Below are 13,721 nucleotides of genomic sequence, written 5' to 3' on the forward strand. Positions count from 1 at the left end.
CTGTGCTCCGCAACGGGAGAGGCCGCAACAGTAAGAGGCCCGTGTACCGCAAAAAAAAAAAACAGTTATTTTTGAATTTTTTATTTCTTTTTTTTCCTGGACTGGGGGATTTTATTTTATTTTCAGTTAGAATATTTTGAAATGTTTTGAGCCCTCATTTGCGTTTAAAATACAAAATTGCCTAATTCAAATAATAGATGATTAAAAAATAAAATAAAAATAAGCAAAGTTAATCAGGCATTGAACGCTTCATCTGAATTATCTTTCTTAATTACAACAACCTATGAGATTAGGATTTTACTCATAAAAAGGAAATAGACTGAGAAATTAAGTAACTTTCCCAACCTCACAGCTAGTTAATAAATGATAGAGCCTGCATTGTGTCAGCATGATTCTAGAGCTGAGCTTTTAACTATATGGTAAATTGAATAGAAAACTAAACCATTTACTAAAATTATAGTAATTTAGCATATGAATGTGAGTCTTATAAGATAGTGGAGAAAACATTTTAACATTGTATCATTTTTAGCCAAAAAGCAAATAACAGTTGACCCTTGAACAACATGGGTTTGAACTGTGTGGATTCTTTTCACTAAATACGTACTATAGTACTACACAGTCTGTGGTTGGTTGAGTTTGTAGATGTGGAACCCTGGATTTGGAGGGCTAAGTGTAAATTTATGCTCAAATTTTCAACTGCGTAGTAGTGGTCAGTGCCCCTAAACCCCATGTTCAAGGGTCAACTATAAAGTTATGTTTAGGAATCTGGAGGGAAATTTAACAACTTTCCACTTTACAGCTCCAGACTGGTACCATTGCTCTTTCCTGTTCATTGCTATGCTGTTGTAGTGGGAAAAGAGCCATATATACAAATGAATGGTTGTAGTTGTGTTCCATTAAAACTTTATTTATAAAAATAGGCAGCAGGCCTGTAGAACATTATCTCCTAACCCCTGGTGTACTACACACCAGATGCTATTATAAGTACTTTATATGTATTATTCCATTTAAACGTCCTAACCCAAAGCAGGTAGTACTTGTGTTATCTCTATATGAGGCAACTGAGCCACAAATAGATTAAACAACTTGTCCAGTATTATATAGCTGTCAAGTGATGGAGGTAAGACATAAACCCAAACATTCTGACTCCAAAGACTGTACTCTCATATTATAGTATACTGCTTCTTTATTGTACTATAACTTCTTTTTTTTCTGTCAGTGTCATAGAACAGTATATATTTTTTGTTAATTTACATACCTTGTGCCTGGCACCTATAACTTTTAATAAGAAGTCTAAAAGTAAAGAGGATCGGACTTCCCTGGTGGCGCAGTGGTTAAGAATCCACATGCCAATGCTGGAGACACAGGTTCAAGCCCTGGGCCAGGAAGATCCCACGTGCCACGGAGCAACTAAGCCTGTGTGCCACAACTACTGAGCCCACATGCCACAACTACTGAAGCCCATGCACCTAGAGCCTATGCTCTGCAACAAGAGAAGCCACTGCAATGAGAAGCCTGTGCACCGCAATGAAGAGTAGGCCCCGCTCGCAGCAACTAGAGAAAGCCCGCACACAGCAATGAAGGCCCAACACAGCCAAAAATGAATAAATAAACTTTTTTAAAAAGTAAAGAGGATTGATCCTTAACAAAGAAGTTGGTAATTGTTCAGATGTATTTTTTAAGTACCTGGAATCCTATAAGGAGAGAAAAAACTATCATGAGGGGAATTAGGTTTACTTTTTAGATTAGTAAGTGTCATTGTGTTAATTGTTGGCTCCATGATAAGATTTATTTACAATTTAAATATTGTTTAAATTTACTCTGGCATAAATGTATTTTTTTTTCTTGTCAGTTTGGATTTAGGTGGCGAGTAGAAAAAGAAGTAATTTCAGGGAAAGGTAATTCTTTATTTTATTTTAGTTTTTAATAGGATAAGGTTATTTTGTTATATTATTGAAGTCATTGGGTAAGATTATTCCTAATGTATACAATAAGTGATTATCTACAAAATACAAAGTAAAATTAGAGAAGGTGTATTAATGATATATTGCTAACAAAGTTCAAAATGTAATGCTTTAACGGTTTTTACGTTTAGAATTTTTGCTTCTAGGATATTCAATTGCAGAAAATGTTCAAAGAGTTAAAAGTTTCCTAGGAAGGAAACTATCAACAGATGAATATTTGAAATTTTCTCTTTATTAATTTTTGGAATAATGTGTTGGTATTACTGTATTCCAGCCAAATCCACATTTTGCAGATAGGAATTAAATATTACTTTGAACCTAATAGAATTTTTAGACAGGCTAGTTCTTAGGGAGTCACTGAGTTTGAGCCCAAATATTTAGTCTTACAGAAAAAGAACAAGCATTTGGTAGACAATCAGTAAATGCTTTTTCTATGCATTGTAATCTATTCATAAAATTTTTCTGAAAATTTAATATTTCTGTACTGTCTCATGCCATGAAATTAGCTTTGTATTATTGGTGATTGCATTTAAGTGTTAATCTCTATACTATCTCACGCTATAAAATTAGCTCTTTATTGGTGATTGCATTTTAAGTGTTAATGCTTCTGAAAACTACATAGGAACATTAAGGAAATAATTTTAAACTAAAAACTTTTAAAAATCTTTGAAAATAAAGGTTTCATTTTTAAATGATTAAACATTTATGCTGTCAGTATGGCTCATATACATCTTCCATAAATTAAGATCAGCCCTAAAGGTACTATAGAGGAGAAGGAAAAAGAATAAAAAGAATAATTTTAAAGCTATTTTAAACTTTTCTTAGCATTACATTTTAGATTTTGCTTTTACCTAAGACAATGACAACTGTTGAAATGTCGATCACAATTTAAAAATTTTATGGAATTTTCAAGTGACAGTAAGTAATGCTGCCTTTAAAAAAATTGATGGATGTTCTCTAAATTCATGTAATTGAAAAAAGTTTTAATTGAGAAGGGGAAAGAAAGCTATTTGCTGTGATTGAATCTTGGTGCTTTTTTAACAGTAGAGCCATTGCTAAACACATACAGATTTAATGAAGTATTTATTTGGAATGAGTAAGACAATGCCAATTTAGAAAAGTTATCAGCCTTTGAACTGGTAATTTTCAAAATTCATTTTGACAGTTTCTTTTTTATGAAAAAAAGTCAGTTCCTGTTGGTGCAAATTATTGAGATATAAATGCTTTTTTTTAGTTTGTGCAAATAAGTTTGATCTTGTCTTTTTCTGTTAAAGTTAATAATTGTTGAGTAGTTTATTTTTTTTTCCCTCTTGGATCATCAATATTAGTTCTTTTTTGCATAAGGTTTTAATATACAATGGATATGATAATAAGGCGTTGATTTTAGTGTCAAGTGATTCTAAAATTTATAGCATCAGGTTTGATTACTCATTCTACTTAATCTCAAAATGCTAGTTAAAATGTGCTTTAAATGTCATTTTATTCTGGTACTTAAATGCCATATTAAAAATTTCAATTTTTATCAATTTTAATATGATTAAATATTGAAAAAGATTGTCCCAGGTATAAGTGCATGTACTTTGGAAAATATACTTATTCTTTTAGGGTGTTAGTGAGTACACTTTTTTAGTACTTCCATCTTCCAAAGTGTAAGATTCCCTTACATGGAGTCACTAAAACTCTGTATCTTAATATAAACAGTCAACTTGATAGTCAACTATTTATCAGGTAAAGAATTCTGGAACTTTTTTTTTTTTTAAACAGTTCATTCAGCAATTTGATTTGATTGTTGAACTTACCACAATTATTGTGGTCAGTTTTTTAATGATTATTTTATAGAGCTAGGAATTTATATATGTATGTCATGTATCTTATCTATGTATGTTGAGTAAATTTCAGAGGTAATACCAGATTGTATAGATAAATACTGTCACCAGCCATCATAGCTAATATTCCTTCCTTTATTTGCAGGGCAGTTTTGCTGTGGAAATAAATGTTGTGATAAAAAAGAAGGCTTAAAGAGTTGGGAAGTTAATTTTGGTTATATTGAGCATGGTGAAAAGAGAAATGCGCTTGTTAAATTAAGTAAGTTGACTTTAGGTGGGGTATGATTGATTTCTTCAAAGTTTATCTAGTAATTTAGATTTTAAAATATATAGGCTAATTTAAGATTCAATTTAAAATTTTTAATATATCTTCTTGGAAACTCTTTTTTTCTCAGAGCTTCTGAAAGTTGCAAGAGTGACATTAGGGGAAATAGTTCTAATGCCAGAGGTAAACCAGTAATTCGTGAAGTGAAGACCTCTTTCCATTAATTTGAGAATGTCACCAGTGCAGAGTGAGATGCAAAGTATCAGAAAAGGCAATATAAAATCTCGCATTAGCTGATAGCCATATTGTTATGGTATAGACTTTATTGACTGTCAATAAAGAAAAAATTTTAGGAGGGCAGATTGTTCTTGATATCAGTCTTAAAAGCTTAGGATTATAACCCAGAATACAAAAGTTTCTCTTAATATACATGTTTTAGGATCTGTTGCTCATTCTTTTTTTTTCTCCTAAGCTAGTCTTTTATGTGTCAGCTTCTTCTCTGCATCATGTTAACAACCTTCTCTGGTTCCTAAATACGTGTGCCCTTAGAGTGTCTGCCCACTCCGGGTAGAAATCAAGGATTTCCCCATATGCTACTTGGTACACACCAAAGAAGGTTGGTGTCTGAGTTCTTCCTGGAAGTGCTTATGAGGAAGAGTCAACTAGTGTGAACTGAGATTAAAGCAAAAAGGAGACCACAATGGAGGAACTTTTTTGAAAGTTCTTTTACAGTTGAAAACTCTTAGAGTACTTCAGAGGAAATGACTATACCCACACTATTGTTATTAGATGTCTTTGATGTGAGATACAGTTCTTCCTGTGAAACAGTTTGCTTTTAGAATAACTTGACAGCACCATTTTCTAAAGCAATGGCAGAATATTTTCAATTTCTCAAGCATTCTAATACAATTTTTATTATATATATACATTTTTTGAGATGGGAGAGAATCAGATTGTTTTCTTCAGATTATTTGTTTCCCCTCTTACAGTAAAGGAATGTAAGGAAAAATGACAATTTATGATATTAAAAGTAAAGTAGCAGTGCAGTTATTAAAATTTAGCAATTCTGTGGTGTTACTCTTTTTTTTTTTTTTTTAGGATTATGCCAAGAGTGTTCCTTTAAATTAAATTTTCATCACAGGTAATATGATCTTTTAAAATGTGGTTGTTAATTTTAGTAGTCTTGGATGTAGTCACCTGCACTGGATGTCTAAAGTAGACTTGAGTGGTTGATGGTTTAATTAGTTGATTGTATATAAAATCCACCATTACCATATAACCACATAAACCAGGGAACTGGAAGTTCGTCATGCATGACTCTAGTCAAGCAGTTTTAAATGTGAAGGCCTGTGCAGAGTGGTAGATAGATGCTAGAATTTTTGGTTTGGAATCAGTGTTCAGATACTGTAATATTCTTAGAAACTATATTGTAAAGCAGGTCTTCATAAAGTGATTTCTATGTCTCATTTAAGCATTGTTTTAATTAGAGTTTGTCATTCTTACAAAGGATTATACCTCTATACTCATTTTAGATGTTAAAATCAGGCTCCTATTGAGTGAGCTAGACTGTGTCTACCATACTGAATGGGGGAGGAGTATCAGTGTTGTGCATTGTGCAGTTTATATAGATAGTAGGCTTTCCTATATATTCTTCTCAGCTAATCCACTTACTATTCTTCTTGGGCAAGCTACTTAACCTCTGTAAGACTCAATTTTATTATCTCAAAAAATGAGTATACTAAGGTTATTGTGGGGATTAAATAAAAATGCATATAAAATGCTTGACACAGTGTCTAGCTTATGGTAAGTCAAGCATAGTGAAGTCCCTGGCATTGCAGATGTTCAGACAAAATCTGTGTAACCTGGCATGATTGTAGGGGTCAAGTTTCATGTCCTGAGTAACACTTGAAAGTCTTAACAGTAAGATTCTGCAACTTTATAAAATGTATATATTAGTATATTAATTTAAAATCAGCTGTGTTCTAAATGAGCCTTATCTAGTATTTTAGCTATTAAAAATAAATAAATTTTTAATTCTTAAAATTAGCAAAGTTTTTAGATTACTTGATTTCCCCTCTCTATCAATGATACTGGAAGATAACAAAGATTTATTTATTTATTTATTTATTATTTTTTTTTTGCGGTACGTGGGCCTCTCACTGCTGCGGCCTCTCCCGCTGTGGAGCACAGGCTCCGGAAGCGCAGGCTCATCAGCCATGGCTTACGGGCCCAGCCGCTTGGCGGCATGCGGGATCTTCCCAGACCGGGGCACGAACCCGTGTCCCCTGCATCGGCAGGCGGACTCTCAACCACTGCACCACCAGGGAAGCCCCAAAGATGTTTTTTTGACCTTGAGTTTCAAGCTTCATTTCAAATTTGAAATTATTCTTACAAGAGGCAAAAAGTTATTACTGTCTTAAACAGTATTGTAGTATTTGGTGTATCTTAATTTGAAAGGTCTGATAAGCAAGTTTCTTGAAAATAATCCACTCTGTTGTCTCTTCATCCTCTTTCCCAGTCCCAGTTTCAGCATTATCACCTTTTCCTATTTAGTGTTTCTTTTCTTAACCAATTAAAATCAGTTGCTTGCCAGCTATGGTACTGACAACCTTGTAAACTTGGCCTAGAAGAGATAAAGCTACAGCAGTAAAAGGATAAGTGGTCTAAAGTAGACATATGAGTTAACAGTAAGCCTTTCCATCCTCATTCTATTATACCTTTGCTGTATTCCTTTATTCTTAAGAGAAGAATTTTCTGTTTACTGGTGGTTGAGAACTGTTAGAGTGGTTTCTTCTTGTTGTATGTGTTTTTTCAAAGTGTAGGTAGATATGAATTATGTGGAGGGAAATGAGATGTGATTTTGTAATTTTTTTAGAATGGCTAAATGATAGAATATAGAAAAGAAATGAGTAAAACTATGATTTACATTTACTAAGGTTTGTACACAGAACTTATAAAAAAATAATCCTTTGTCTCAGAGTGTTCAGGCTTCATAATCTTATAGAATTGTTTTAATTAATATACTAACCTAAAATATTTACAGACTCATTTAAGGGTTCCTTATTATGTAAACTACATTTTAAAAATGAGTACTTTAACTGATTTGACTTTTTTACCCATTGATTTTTATTTTTTGTAAAATTCAGTTGAAAAAGTTAACTTTATATTGTTCAACATAAAGGAGAAAAGAAGTCAAGTCAAAAAAAAGAAAGGATAAAGCCAGAAAAGATTGTGAAGAGTCATCACATAAAAAATCCAGATTATCTTCTGTAGAAGAGTCCTCTAAGAAAAAGGATAAAGGTAAAAGGGAATTAAAATAAAATATTTACTCATATTTCTGAACATGAAGTATAATCTGCCATATGTCTCAAATGTTGAATTTAATTAGTAAATACATTTAGAATTCTGTTTTATAGTAGTTGAAAGGAAACTGGTTGGAGATTTAGATATGAATTTACAGTAACTTACAGGAGTTTCAATAACAAGGTTGGTTTTGATTCATTTTTGGCAGATGGTATAATATTGCAACAGCATTCTAATTTCTGGATTTGTTACTTACAGACTTGTTACCTTGAGCAAGTCACTGAATTTCTTGAGTTTCACTTTCCTCATATACATAGTGGTGATGTGAATACCTGCTCTCTATACTGCTGGTGCTTATTGTGGAGAATCAAATAAGGATGTGAAAGGCACTTTGAACACTGTAAATCAGTACATAACCTATAAGTCAGTTTAACGTTGTAACACTGTGATTTCAATTATCGTGGTCTGTGTGATTTTTCTCACTAGCTTATGAGCTTCTTGAAATGATAGAGGTTGATATGTATGTGTCCTCAGAACCTAACATGGTGCTGTGCACATACAATTAGAAAATAACTGTTAAATTCAAATCCAAGTCAACTGCTACTTCTTCCTCAGCAGTCCTTAAGCTGTCTAAGCCTTAGTTTTTTCATGTGTAAAATGGTCATGATAATCTTACCTAGTAGGTCATAGGATTTTTCAGAAGTTGAAATGAGATAATGCATGTAAGCAGTTTGCATAGTACTTGGTACATAGTTAGCTATTATGAAGGTTATTGCTAGTTGCTTTTTTAGTCCATAATAAAGTAGAGTCAAATTGACTATAACTTAGAGTGAATTGGACTTAAATTAGGTAGGTAATGGTAAATTGAATTAGATTCCAGCCTATGTTAACATAATACTTGAACAGAAGAGGGCTGCCTTGCTCCAGCTATGAAGATCATTAGATATGTTATGTTCTTACATACATTTTTTTCTTCTAACATGTCACGATACATTCAAGTATATGTATTGCCAAGTTTTTGACTTGGTAAAATCGATAGATGTTGAGAGGAAAAATACTGATATTCTGTTGTTTATTGAGAAATGGTATTTGAAACAGAATACCTTTTTTATCTCTAAATCATGTTCCAAATTTCAAAATAAATTTTAATTAATAAGTGTGAGAATCTCATTTGAATTTTTAAAAATTTTTATTTATCCTCATGTGCCAGTAAAATATTTAGTGTATTATATCTGAGGATTTTATAGCATTTACTATTATATAATATATTTATATCTTAGTATGATACCATGTTAATCATTGCATATTCCAAATTAAAGAACTACTAATCCCTGCTTGTAGAAGTTTATTCAGTACCTCCAAAACAGATAATTAGGTAGCTGGATACTCAGGACTAGGGATGGGGTTGCACCCCTCAAATTATAATATATATGCATGTGATCTTCCTTATAGATATTTTTCCTTTAGTGTTCTATATTTTGGTAGATGATACCTCTGTCAACCTAAAAACTAATATCAGAAAGCAGGAAATATCCTTGATGCCTTCTTTTTTTCTCGTTACTTATGTATATACTATCAGTTTTACCCCCAGGGTATGTATGTCTCATGTTCTCTCTAGTCTAGTTCAAACTCTACCATGTTTTCTCATCTAGGCTACTACTATATTATCCATACTGATTCTAACACTGTCTTGTCATCCCACCTCCCTCTCCTTAATCCATTCTCCATCTAGTAGTGATTTCCTGTGTTCTTAGGATATAACCAATATCTGGACAAAGCCCAAAGGCTCTGTGTGATCCAGCATACAAGGCTTGTTTATCACTACTCTTCACCTTACGTTCACACTCCACCCACATAGCCTTTCAGTTTCTAGAAAATGCCAAACTTCTTTCTGTTTAAGGACTGTATAGGTGCTGCTTCCTCTCTAACACCTCCAGTCCCATCCTAACTCATCCTCAGATTTAAGCTTAAATGTTACTTCCTCAGGGATCCTTTCCTGACCATGAATCTAAATTAGGACTCCCATTTATAATGCTTTCACAACCTTGGAACTTTTCCTTCATTACACATATGACAGTTACATAAAGCACAAGGAGAACAGGGGTTCTGTCTGCTGTGTTCATTGCTCTATCCCTAGCACCCCACTAGCACGTGTAAGGCATAAATAATAAAGAATAAGAAAATGATAGACTTGAAGATTGTTTCAGGGCAACTTCGGAGATAGAAAACCAAAGCAGAGTGGAATTGAGACATCTGTGTCTTATATACTCTTTATTCAGAGCACCTTTCGTAGCAGAGAGCACAGGATAAAGTTCTTTTTTTCAGCTTCTTTGGTATAAAGCAGAAAATGACAACATCTTAGCAAACTTTTAGGAAAACCATGTAGACCTCTTTAATATCTTCTCATCTGGGATCGATCATCTGGAACTAGGTTGATCTTGATATGATACTTTCTTGCCAGGCCACCTTAATTTGGCCCAGACTTGAATACTAATTAATAAATGCTTAATATCTCAGCTGCATTTGGACTGTTGGCATTCCTCAGAACCATTACTTTCTTGATCTTTTTCCTATCTTTTCAGCCTCTCCTCAGCCTCTTGACTATAATTCCTCCTCCATCTTACCCTTGTTGGAATTGCTCAAGGCTCTTACAGAACTTCTCTTTATTCTCTCTGTTCTCCCTGTGTGATCTCATCAACCCTGATAGCCTTAGGTTACCATCATACAAAATGTTAAATAAGCGGATGGATGGATGGATAATTGGATGGCTAGATAGCTGAATGGATAGAGAGGAAATGTAAGAAAGATCAAAGCTTGACTTTGAGGACCAGTCTGCTTTGGCAGGTGTGAACAGAACAGGGTATTTAGGTAAATTGTCTTGGCAGGAAGTTCAAGATCTTACCCCTCCCACCTCCATCCTGCCCCCAAGCTCAGTTCCTTGGATAGGCCTTTTCTGACACCCTTCACCCCACTCCTCCAGGCAAGATTAGGTCCCTATTAGCACGTTCTGATAGCATCCTGCACTCTCCTTTAGAAATACATATCACTCTTGGAATAATTTTTCTGTGAAGGAAGGGACTGTGTGACTTGTTTAATTCTCTATCCCCAGTTCCTAAGCACAGTGCTTGCCCCACATAGTAGGCATTCAGTAAATGTTAGGTGAGTGAGTCAGTGAAATCAACCAGTTTCTCAATGTTGAAAGGAACATCAGAGATCAGCCCTGGAATCATGATCAAAAAGATTTTCTATGGTTTCACCTTTCAAAATATGGTCCTTTGCATTGTCATCACTTGGGAGCTTGTTAGAAATGCATAATTCCAGACCCTTCCAGATCTCCTAAATTGGAGTTGCACTTTAAGTTCCCAGAATGATTCATATGTACAATAAAGGTTAAGATGCACTGCTCTTTATCATGTATTTGTTCTGCTTTAGCTTCAACACCTCCAGGGAAAAGGAACCCATTATCCAAAATACTCCTTTACATTTCAGACAGCTGTAATTGCTAGCAGGTTTCTTTTAACATTTAGCCAAAACGTACAACTTCTTCCTTCTGGTTCCAGTTGTGTCCTTTTTTTAACCTATAGACACTTGGAAGCAGGTATCATTGTTCTTACATGACAGAGAAGATGACAGAGAAGAATACATTTCTTTTGCCATTGGAAGTTTAGCTATGTTTTTATTTGCTCTCTGATGACTAGGAAATAAGTAGGAGTGAAGAAACAACATAAAGCAGTTGTTGCAGTCCAGGCCTTGGCTTCCTTTGGAATCTTTACCCTGTAGTTCTCACACCCTCTTGTCTGGCCTTAAGGGGCCATTCATGCTACAACTTGGGCTAATTATGAGACCTGTCCAGGGAGGTTGGAGGAATTGTTACTCTCCATCTGTTTTGTGTTCTTTTTTGAGTTAGCAGCCTTCAGAAATATTTCCCCTAAGGTCTTACTGCAGGAGATTGTATAATGATGATTTTTTTAGATTACTTTAATAGATCTTCAGTACTTTTTCTCTTTCCATTTCCCTCACTGGGTAAACCATTATAGAATTGAAAATGTTTGTTTTATGACATAATTTTTGTGTGATTTTCAGTTACAGAGAATTCTCACCTGTACATGATCTTCAAAAAAGATTAAAAGATTTTTTAAATCTTTTTTTCTTAAAAGGTTAAGAAAAGGCATTTATTTGTAAACTGCTTTCAGATGTTGAACATCTGTAGATAAAATATTGTTTGTATTGCAGCTAATCTATGAGGGTTTTTTTGTTGGTTTTTTTGTCCTAGCAACATGAGATTTTTTTTTTAATAGGTGTTCATTATTTTTTATGTTTTGTGCTAGGTATTCCAGGCTGTACAAGAGCATAAAATACCCCTCCCTAAAAGAATCTAACATTTTAATTAGGGAGATAAGTCTAAGGAACAGGAAAGATTAGAAGACAGTGAAGTGCTTCCCTGCAAGACTATACGCTAGACTATTGGGAAGAATTCCAGTTATAGCTATAGCTGTTACACCACTGCAAGATGATTCTTGACAGAACAGTGCTGGGTTTTTTGTTTTTGTTTTTGTTTTTCAGCACATTCACTCTCAATGAAATCAGAAAATTCTATCAACAGTATCAAGTTTTTATTTAATAAAAGTATACAGATCCAAGTTATTTACAGTTTAGGTTTCCCACAAACTGTGACTTGTTCTGATGTAAATTATTTTGTTGTTTTTGTACTGTGTGAGAAAAATCATAGAAAAAAGAGCAAAAGTGTATTTCTTCCCCATATTAGAACACTTAAAAGTTTCTTAGGTCAAGTATAGAAGAGCATAAATTTTTTTTTCAGTAAATACGGTGGATAAACATTTTAACTTCACATCATGAAGTATGAAGGAAGAGAACAAGAGGGATGAAGTTGAGATAGAAAAAGAATTGGGGAGGTGGATTAAAATTTAAGAAATGTTGCTTATATTGCACAAGACTGAGTGATCTCTTGTCATTTGGTGATTTTGATTGATCAAATTAAATATATGGTTTGTACATAGAAAGCAAATGTTAGCAACGGTTGTTACTGGTCAGTTTTTAATAAGTCCTGTAGTTTTCATCAGATTGGATTTCATTGAATATTTGCTACAAATTTTGTTGTTTTTTTCCTGCAACATTCCAAAAAGTATTCACAATAACTTACAAAAATATATACTATAAGATTTTTTTAAGGTGAAATCAAAATAATGGAAAAATAAGATAGAATAGGAAAGTAAAGCTAGAGGTAAAATTAATACAGACAAATATTTACTAAAAAGTCTTGCATAATTGCAAAAGTAGATCATAGATTTGTCACTGTTCTTCCTAACAACCAAACCAAAGAAAGGAAACCACCAGTACAATGATTAATTGTACCCATACAATATTAAAGAGAACTCACAGGGTGTTCAGCTTTTTCCAGGGAGTTTTGAGAGCAGAATCTACTGTGGATTCATAAAAGGGGGTATCCATTTGTGATAATAACAAACAGTAACCTTGTATCTCAACAGTAATACGATGTAGAATTTCTTAAAGAACCTGCAATAAATAGGGTCTAACAAAGTGTAGTTCAATAACATAACTAATTTATGTTATAATATCTGGACTTATTTATAGAAATTTAGAGATTTGAGACTTCTAGCCTTACTTGTAAATTTATAAACTTAAGAATTAATTTTTTCTGATTTTAAAGTAATATATATTTATGTGGCAAACTCAGGAAAATATTTAGTAATTGCTCCAAATCACCATTCAATTTAAACTTTATTAGCATTTTAGTATATAATTCTTAAGGAGAATTTTTAAGTGCTCAGTAATCAGAAATTTTAGAGAAATAGAATTTTAAAGGTATTTACTGTTTAAAAATTTAATGAAGAGGGAGATATCTGTGGAGGTATTCCTCTAGTTTAGGAATACAACATATTCCTTATGAATTATTTTACTCATACCATTTTGTTTTCAACATATTTGAAGTGTCCTTAAAGCACTGACACTTCCTTTCTCCCCATGTGAATCCTAATCTATCAGTAGCTCCTTCTTCTAAATTAGGTTAAGTTTCCTGACAGCTTATAGAACATAGCCAGGCATGAGACGATAGACTTAAGCTATCTGAGGATGGGGTAGTAAGTATATATAGTTTTAGAAAGCATACACAGGTTAAAATGGGAAATTTTATAGTTTTTGCCAATTTCCAACTATATGTTGCAGTGAGAGGTGTGAAGGCCTATTTAATGTAAAAAAAAAAAAAAAAAAAACCACTGCCCTTCTCCAATTCCAATTTTTGTTAAAAAATCTTTTGGGGAAAGGGCTTGACTTGTTTACATTCATTCTTTCATTTGCTCTTCCTTCCTTCTCCCTCCCACTGTT

The 13,721-nt window shown here is 33.4% G+C and overlaps 1 protein-coding gene across 2 annotated transcripts in view; it reads left to right on the top strand.

Moving 5' to 3' along the window:
• Positions 1 to 13,721, top strand: part of LOC308622030 (protein FRA10AC1) — a 40,594-nt gene that overhangs the window by 19,750 nt on the left and 7,123 nt on the right. For both annotated transcript variants that reach the window (XM_081243071.1, XM_081243072.1), the window contains 4 exons: positions 1,853 to 1,898; positions 3,936 to 4,049; positions 5,154 to 5,196; positions 7,237 to 7,355. In XM_081243071.1, coding sequence (XP_081099197.1) covers positions 1,853 to 1,898; positions 3,936 to 4,049; positions 5,154 to 5,196; positions 7,237 to 7,355 — 322 coding nt within the window. The remainder of the gene's footprint in view (positions 1 to 1,852; positions 1,899 to 3,935; positions 4,050 to 5,153; positions 5,197 to 7,236; positions 7,356 to 13,721) is intronic.

This window comes from Mesoplodon bidens, assembly GCF_964165515.1.
Source record: "Mesoplodon bidens genome assembly, chromosome: 1".
Lineage (NCBI taxonomy): Eukaryota > Metazoa > Chordata > Mammalia > Artiodactyla > Ziphiidae > Mesoplodon > Mesoplodon bidens.